This window comes from Hibiscus syriacus, unplaced genomic scaffold (genome assembly GCF_006381635.1).
Source record: "Hibiscus syriacus cultivar Baekdansim isolate YM2019G1 unplaced genomic scaffold, ASM638163v2 tig00110610_pilon, whole genome shotgun sequence".
Classification (NCBI taxonomy): Eukaryota; Viridiplantae; Streptophyta; class Magnoliopsida; order Malvales; family Malvaceae; genus Hibiscus; species Hibiscus syriacus.
Genome location: NW_024062800.1, coordinates 5,592,412 through 5,601,408, shown reverse-complemented (window position 1 = coordinate 5,601,408; position 8,997 = coordinate 5,592,412). Strand labels below are relative to the sequence as shown.

The 8,997-nt window shown below is 34.4% G+C and overlaps 2 protein-coding genes across 3 annotated transcripts; one reads left to right on the top strand and one right to left on the bottom strand.

The window, feature by feature from the left end:
- Window positions 1–2,877: 2,877 nt before the first annotated feature.
- On the top strand, window positions 2,878–6,034 carry LOC120135460 (putative 4-hydroxy-4-methyl-2-oxoglutarate aldolase 3). 2 transcript variants are annotated; one of them, XM_039151731.1, is made up of 3 exons: window positions 2,878–3,131; window positions 3,322–3,432; window positions 5,342–6,034. In XM_039151731.1, the coding sequence occupies exons 1-3, from the start codon at window positions 2,975–2,977 to the stop codon at window positions 5,848–5,850; spliced, it is 777 nt and encodes a 258-aa protein (XP_039007662.1). In that variant the 5' UTR covers window positions 2,878–2,974; the 3' UTR covers window positions 5,851–6,034. The 2 variants fall into 2 exon arrangements, with proteins under 2 accessions (XP_039007662.1, XP_039007663.1); XM_039151732.1 differs by lacking the exon at window positions 3,322–3,432.
- On the bottom strand, window positions 5,976–8,284 carry LOC120135459 (tubby-like F-box protein 3). Its single transcript, XM_039151730.1, has 5 exons — window positions 7,947–8,284; window positions 7,309–7,396; window positions 6,969–7,098; window positions 6,689–6,868; window positions 5,976–6,581 (listed from the first exon to the last, which is right to left on the bottom strand). Exons 1-5 carry the CDS (start codon window positions 8,232–8,234, stop codon window positions 6,107–6,109), a joined length of 1,161 nt encoding a protein of 386 aa, XP_039007661.1. The 5' UTR covers window positions 8,235–8,284; the 3' UTR covers window positions 5,976–6,106.
- Between the last annotated feature and the right edge of the window lie 713 nt (window positions 8,285–8,997).

The following is an 8,997-nucleotide window of genomic DNA, read 5'->3' as shown; positions in this document are numbered from 1 at the left end:
TATTAAAAGTTATGAAATAGTTCTCTAATTATATGGTGGTGCTTTGTTCCTATTTATATGTTACAAACTCGTCTTTTTATTTAAAAAAATTAGTGGTTGTCTAAGCTGGACGTTAACATGATGATTGAAATATTGCAGTCGTTGTAGATTTTGAGATCAATTTTATCATATCACATGCAATAGGTTACGTTCAACTTAGATTTCTATTATTTTTTTAATAGAAAATGATGAATTTTGAACGTATAAATAGTTAAGTAATCATTTTATAATTTTTAACAATCATTGAACTCAACAAAGCAACGTATTATAGTCAATATACTATTTTATAGTTTTACACCGAGAATTTAACAAAACATCATCCTGCAATCAAGTACGGTTTGCGTGCTTTACCTTAATATTTTATACAAACTTTTGTTATTCTATCTATATTCATTTTTTTAAATTGATATTTATAAATATATTTCTTTATTTAAAATGTTTTTATTCATGTGTGACTAAATTTAATATACAGTATTTTCCTTTAATTTTTATATAAAAACAAGAGTAAAGTATAGTAATGGTCACTTAACTTTTCTAAAGCTTTCGTTTAGGTCTCCCAACTTTTTAAACTTGTAATACAATCCCCCAACATTTAGTTCGTTTACAATATGATCCCCCAACATTTAGTCCATTTGCAATATGGTCTCCAACGTTACCGACCGTTTGACGTCGTTACATTGTCGTTAGTACGTTTGCAATATGGTCACAACTTTTCAAGCACTTGCATTTAGGTCTCCCAACTTTTAAAACTTGCAACACAATCCCCAATTTCATTCTAAACCCTTAATTCCTTTTTGATATCGAATTTCCTTTTTCGCTTCTCTCTTCTCATTTCCAGCGTAACTTTTCAGTCGGGGATGCATGGAAAATTCTAATATAACTTTGAATTATATGGAGGTGTTGACTTGAATAAGGGTCCATTAAGAGAAGACCCGACCAAGGGACTATCCGGACCATCAACGATTCAAGGTGTAATGTTAGATACAAATCATCTCAGGTGAAGCATGGAATGCTTGTGAGAAAAAAATGGGGTTAGAAATGCAGAGTTGATAAATACTACTATGATGAACTAAGTATCATTATTGAAAGTCACCAACAAAGCTGGAATTATTTTGTATAAAAGACATATAATAATTTCTTCGTTTAATCCTTGTGGTTAAAGATTTTCCAACAGATTATCAAATATAATGAAATCTCAAACAGCGCATTCACCTCTCAGTCTCTTTCCTCACATGCACTCTCGTTTGGTTTTTATTCTTCAATTTTTCGCTGTGTAAAATTGTAAACCCAAGCAGTGCTATGTCTTTCAGCTTTAATTTACAAAGAAAAAATGGAAAAAGAATTGCTGGAACGCAACACCGATTGAGTTTATTTCTTAGCTTCTCCCCTCACTTGCAAGAAGATATTTATTTTCTCTTTTGGGCTATCTGGAAGTAAGCTTTTCCTCTTTCACACTTTCTCATTTTCAGCTCGCATTGTGTGTTTTTTGTTGAAATTTTTATGTTTCTGGAACTGCATGTCAATGATCTAGATATTCAATGTTAGTTTTGAACCAAAACCATCTAATTTCCTTTCTTTCTTCTTAATCAAAACTGTTAGTACTCCTTATGAAAGATATTGAGTCCATCAGAATAGAAGTGAAATAGGGTCTTATGCTAATTTTTTTTATTTTCTTGTTTGGTTTTTCTTTAAATTTGGGAATTGGTTGTGAGAATCGACATAGTGAAATTGCCATGCTCAATTCGAGAGACTGTTGGTACTAGTTTATTGGGAATTATATTGATCCGACTTGTGGTTTTCGCCGTCCTGTGAGCTCGTATTATTTTAATAAGTTAATGTTGATTATGAGTCTGATATATCGTGAACGAATTGGATTTTTTACATGTTTTCAAAATTTTACAGTGGAATTATATTGAATTATAGCTTTAGAAGAAAATTCTACATGCACGCAACTCGAAAGACATCATGACAGGGTAGTATATTTGGAGCAGCTACTTGACCCTATCATGATCCTTTCGAGTTGCGAAAGAGACTGAGAGGTGAATGCGCTGTTTGGGATTTCATTATATTGGATCATCTGTTGGAAAATCTTTAACAACAAGGATTAAACAAATAAATTATTATATGTCATTTATACAAAATAATTTCAGCTTTGTTGGTGACTTTTAACAATGATATTTTGTTCATCTTAGTAGTATTTGTCAACTCTGCATTTCTAACCCCATTTTTTTCTCACAAGCATTTCATCGAACATCTATGCTTCACCTAAGATAACATGTATCTAAAATTACACCTTGAATCGTTGATGGTCCAAATAGTCCTTTGGTCGGGTCTTCTCTCAATCTTCAATCTCCATATTAAGTTAGAATTTTTCATCATCCCCGATTGAAAAGTTACGCTGGAAATGAGAAGAGAGAAGCGAAAAAGGAAATTCGATATCGAAAAGGAATTTGGGGTTTAGAATGAAATTGAGGACTGTGTTTCAAGTTTTAAAAGTTGGTGGACCTAAATGCAAGAGCCTGAAAAGTTCAGTGACCATATTGCAAGCATACTAGCGACAGTGTAACGACGTCAAATGGTCGATTACGTTCGGGACCATATTGCAAATGACCTAAATGTTTGGGGACCATATTACAAACGGACTAAATATTAGGAGACTGTATTGCAATTTTTAAAAGTTAAGATACTAAATGTAAGCTTTAGAAAAGTTCAGAGACCGTTACTATATTTTTCCCTAAAAACAAATAGCTTCCACCGGAAGAACCATGGACCACATCTCCATCTTTTCTTCATCCCCTAAAACTCATAAATTCCTAACAAGAGAGACAAAACCACAACGGCGAGCTTCTGAACTCTAGAATCCGACGTGTTAACTCGCTCCGCTACTTTAACTCAGTTTTCAGTCCCCGCTCATAAAGTCAAACATTACTTAAAAATGCAAGTCCTTTCCAACTCTGGCAAACTCGCTATGGTTTTAGGAACCAGAACGATTCTCCTCCATTCAAATCACCGATTCCCCCCCTCTTTGACTCACTTCAACTCATTTCCTCTCCCTTCTCTTCAATCCCAACCGAATACCACTGCTTCCTCAGGTACGATCATTTTCAACTATTTTAAAACTTTTTTTAGTCAAATCCTTGTTTGGTTATTGATAAAGAGAACTAGAGGAATGAGGTTTCTTTTACAAAAAAATTAATGCAAATTATCAGCTAAAAGGAAAGAGAAATGAAAAAAATGGTTTTGAATTTGCTATTGAATTTTTTGTATTGTTAAATTTCATAGGGATGTTTGGTGATCGTTATTTTCCAATGCCTCGGCATTCGATTAATACGATTATGTCAAAGATATGTTTTTCTAAGAAAGCTGGAACCACCTCCAATGGCATCCTTACTGGTACTTGATTTGCTTGATCTTATAGTTTATTTCTAAGTTTCTCACTTGCTCCGATTCTTTGTTACCTCTATCCACGAGAAGTTATAAAATTAAATAAATAGTTCCATGTTAGATGCATATCCGTACCCAACAAGTCGACAACTTTAGTCCGAGTAAGGTATGTTTGATGCTTGCTTCGGACAAAACCTTAGATCTTATAACAGCAATTTGTTGATTTCAGACAATGAGATTTACTAAACCATATCTTTGCTGCCCTAAATTTGATGGCTTTGGATGTGCTCTTATAATTGACTTATATGGATTGATGCATATTAAGATTCCTTAAAGGCATCTTGCCTGAGAACAAGCTGAAAATCAGAGGTGTGATGCTCAAACATGTTTCCGAACTGGTTTTAATGGTCAAATAGACAAGTTTGAGGTATTCTTTGGACAAGTCCTTAGTCCTTATATCTACAAAAAAAAATTATTTCATACATTGAGATTTACTAAACCATTTCTTTGCTGCCAAAATTTGATTATTTTCAATGAATTCGCTGAGCTTTTATACTTGCAATGTAGTGGATTGATGTCTATGCACAATCCTTAAGGGTATCTTGCTGAGGGAGGAAGCGAGGAGGCGGATTTCCGATGCATGAACACGTTTTCAAACTGGTTTCAATGGTCAAATAGACAAGTTTGAGGTTTTCTTCAGACAAGAACTTAAGTCCTTATATCCACAATTTGTTGATTTTGGATAATGATATTTACTAAACCTTATCTCTTCTGCCCAAAATTTGATTACTTTTTTATGAATTCATCATGCTTTTGTACTTGCCATATGCAGATTTATTGAAGCTGATATTTTCTGCCCAAACTTTTATATGATTTTCGATGAATTCATCCTCCTTTTGTACTTACTATATGCAGAAAATTCCAGGTCAGATACTTGAACAAATTTTCTAACTGGTTTCAATGGTCACATAGAGAAGTTTGAAGTTTTCTCCAGAAAAGATCATAGTCCTTGTATCAGCAATTTATTGATTTCTTGCAATGAGATTTACTAAACCATATCTTTGCTGCCCAAAATTTGATGATTTTCAATGAATTCATCCTGCTTTGGTATTTGTGTATAGAGGACCAATTAGTTTATACACTTCTTAAGGGTGTCTTGCTCGTAGAATAAGCAGAAAGTCTGAGGTTTGATGCTCAAGTATGTTTTCTAACTGATTTCAATGGTCAAATAGACAAGTTCTAGGATTTTCTTCTGACAAGAATATAGTCCTTATATTTAGCAATTTGTTAATCCATACAATGAGAATTACTAAACAGTATCTTTGTTGTTGAAAATATGATGAATTTTCGATAAATTCATCCTGCTTTTGTACATTATGCAGAAAATCTGAGGTCAGATGCTCAAACATTTTTTTGAATTGGTTTCAATGGTCACGTAGACAAGTTTAAGGCTTTTTTGGACAATACCTTATTTCCTCATTTTTAATGAATTCCTCATTTTGGAGTACAAATGTTATTGTGGATTGTTGTACGTCACTCCTTAGGGTATCTTGCTTAAGAAGCTTAAACCCCGAGATGAGCAAACACATTTACAAGCAGGTTTGATGGTTAAATAAGCATTATTTGGGGCTTGTGTCTAAACTATAAGACCATTGTTTATTCTGATTCTGATTACCGAAAGTTCATATATTGAATTTTGGTACGAGTGTTGGATACGAAAATATTAAATATTTTCTAAAAATATTCTATGCATTTGGAGGGTCTTTAGAGACTCATTGTACCCTTGTCCAGATACGAGGCAGATACAGTACTTTAGGAAAACTGAAGAGTAAGATCAACATAGGTTTTTATATTGACTTGTTTATGTTGTCTTTTCCGGCCAGAAATCTTTATTACAGCTGGTTAGCTTTATTTGCAGGAAGACATAGGGCTGCTATTGCCACTGCAGATGTTTGCGATTCAAATGCAGAACTTCTGGCAAACGGTGATCTTCGTGCTCTTGATCCACTCTTCAAGATGTATGGTCAATGTCTTGCATTTTCAGGGTCCATCGTAACCGTTAAGGTGTTTGAGGACAACGTGTTGGTCCGACAGCTTCTTGAATCCAAAGGCAATGGAAGAGTTCTGGTTATAGATGGTGGGGGAAGCACAAGATGTGCTCTGGTCGGAGGCAATTTGGCTCAAACAGCTCGTGACATGGGATGGGCTGGTATTGTTGTGAACGGCTGTATTAGAGATGTCAATGAGATTAATGGATGTGATATTGGGGTTCGAGCACTAGGTTCGAATCCCTTGAAATCAAATAAAAAAGCTGTCGGTGAGAAGCACGTCCCGGTTAGGATAGCGGGAACTTTGATCCATGATGAGGAATGGCTATATGCTGATAGTGATGGCATTCTTATCTCCAAAATCAAACTCTCGGTTTAAAGCAGTAATCTATTGATGGTTGGATTTCGTGGCAATCAAATTTTCAGTTATATTATTTGTTTCTTGGACAATGACACCGGAAAATACACATGAATAGATACATTGTCGGTTCTACTGATTCAACCAATTATACACATTGAGATGTACTAAAAACAGTAGAGATAGAAGATGATAAGTTATGCAGGCAATGAAGGAAACTTTTATTCTTTTTGATAATTACATGCAAACCTGTTTACGATTCTTGATCATGTATCATTTATTCGCAAGCAATCTTGGTGTCGAAACTGCTGAGACAGATGGCAAACGCTTGGAACGCAGAAATCGGATACCGGTAGTCCATAGTGAACAAATCTTTCCCAACTTTTCCAAACTGGAGGATAATCTTCTCATGTTCTAGCCCGGCCGGTCCATTATCGGGAGAAGCCACGAGTTGAAAGTTCTTCACTGAAGCGACCGTCACTCGTCCATGAAAATTCAAGCACCAACACTGAAGCTGCTCGTGCCATCTCGGAGACTTGTTTCTCAATGCCAGGGCACCTCCATCCTTCTGGCCAGAGAAAGGTTTGGATAGAAAGTTCTCCATGCTTGCCGATTTTGAATTGGAGATCGGAATTGATGGAAATATGTGGACATCGCTGAGGGAAAATTCAGTCGGGGTGGGTGCTAATCCTCCTTGTTTTATCGAAGTTGCTGGGATTGTATCCATAATACACTGCATTCTCCTTGGACCCCTGTAAATCATATAAGTCACATCTGCATCAGACAATTGAGGAACCGGCATTCGAGACAGAGAATGAGAAATTATAAATCCTTTCAGAAAATAACATCAAACTCTTACCGTGAACCTAACATGTTCAATTCATATGAAATGTGCACCGTGGGGTAGTTTCTGAAAGGGACTCTAGGTGAAACTTGTTTCGAATTTGCTAACCTAGTCGATTGACTTTTAGTCAACTTCGAGACAGCATGAAGAGGCTGCCCATCCACAACACTGAACTTCGTCCCTAGAAAATTGGATCTTTCGGAGACGATGAAAAAAATAAGACTCAAACTACAAAATAAGGTAAAGAAAAAAAAATCAACTCGATTCTGTATAATTTTGTTCCTTATTAGTTCACCTTAATTTCCCAACATAGGTACTGCTCCCCTTAGAAATATCCTCCGGGCGCAGTGAGATGATATAATCAGTGCATGTTGGACGCCTCCATTTGCGAGCAGCAAGAAGGAACTTTCCGTCATCGGTTAGCGCTGCGGCAGAGAAACAAGGAGAGAATTTGCAAAGTATTATGGATCAAGAAGGAAACATATGAAGATGTAGAGTGTTGGTAATAGAAAATAGTGTGATCAAATGGTACAACAATCAAGTTATAAGACATAAAGCATCGATAATGAATTTCAAATATACCAGCAGGCAACAGCTTCAAATAAAGAGGCATAAAAAGAAGGAAAATAGCTCACCATTAGTTAAACCGAGGTAAAGGTAATAAGTATGCGCTGATCGGTTCCGTTTTATAAAGCATTGGAGGAGACTATCCTTTGGACCAGGCTGCAAATCAGATAGAATGATGAACATGAAAATTTAAATTCAAAATGCTTTGGTAATTGATTCATACCAAGTAATAACACACTCGCTCAAAGCTTACTTCAACTCTTCATTTTTCATGAAGTACACGTGTCCAACACTTAGAGATCCTCTCTCTCTCTCTCTATATATATATATATAATTAACCTAGAAGATCTAACTATACTCATGTCAGACACATACCACACTTTCATCGGAGTTTGAGTAACATTCATAACTGAATCCAAATAGATGATTACTGCTAGTCTGATTGACACAAAAAAAATAATTTATATGTATTATGAAGATTTTTGGATCATATCCCTCTATCCAATAATACTCCACTAAGATTATAACTCGAACTATTGTATAGGAATATGTTCAATTCTTTTCTATGATACGAATGATTCATAAAGAAAAAAATTAAAAGACTTTGGAAACAGTGAACTGAAATTGAACTAGAGTTTATTCAAACTTCAAGCTACCTCTAAAACAAAAAATATAATAAAAGAAATGGTGGGAAAATGTTAAGAACCTGTTTAACAGAGATGGGAAAAGTTAGTTTTCCAGAAATTTGAGGAACTTGAACAATCTCTTTAATGGCGAATCTCCAAGTCTTACAAACGCCGCCGCAGGCGACGACGTTTCTCCTCTGAGGCCAACGAGTTTCGGAGTCTTCAATCCTTAACAAGACCTCCCTTAGCAATTCTTGAGGCAAGTCAGCCCAACAACAACCACCACCCGCCTCCGCCGTGCCTGAACCTTCCGGTTGGTCTTGAACCACCCGGCGTGATCTTAGTCTAGCAATGCACTGTATAGTCATCAGTAAAAGTAAGTTGGGAGACAATAATGGTTTTGTTTCAGAGAAATGAGAAAAATGTTGGCATTTGGACTGTTTTCAAGGAGATAATGGTATCGGATAAGCTTTTTTTAAAATGTCCTAGTGTGAGTATCATATAATTTATTATATTTTTTTGGAAATTTAATTATTTCTATATTTCAAGATAAACTAATATTTAGTCGATCAATTCTTACTTTGATTCTATTTTAGTCGTTCAATTATTTTCTTTTAAATCATCACTAACATTTTGTTTCAGTTCATTTTGATAAACTTTCTTTAAAAAAATAATAAAATTATGATGTGTTACTATAAGATAATATCACGTTATCATTGGGAAAAATAAAAATATATTGTTAACAGTTTTTATTAACTTTTAATGAAATGTGATCAAAATAAAACCAAAACATAATATTAATGATGATTTAAAAAAAATGTTTTGTGATCAAAACCGAATTAAAATGATATTTGAATGATTAAATATGTAGTTTACTCGTATTTTATAAACTGTTTTATTATTTCTCTATAATATCTGTTTTTACAATGTAATATATGCATTTATATAATGTTTTAATATTATAATTATGATGTATTTAATAAATTTTCATAACTGTATATTATTATTAATTATTTGTATTATTTTGTTCAATATCTAGATATTCTTTAGATATTTTATTTTGATTCACATGAAAATGAAACTGATGTGGAAATATGAAGCATCCCTTTTCCTTATCCATTTAACGTTGCG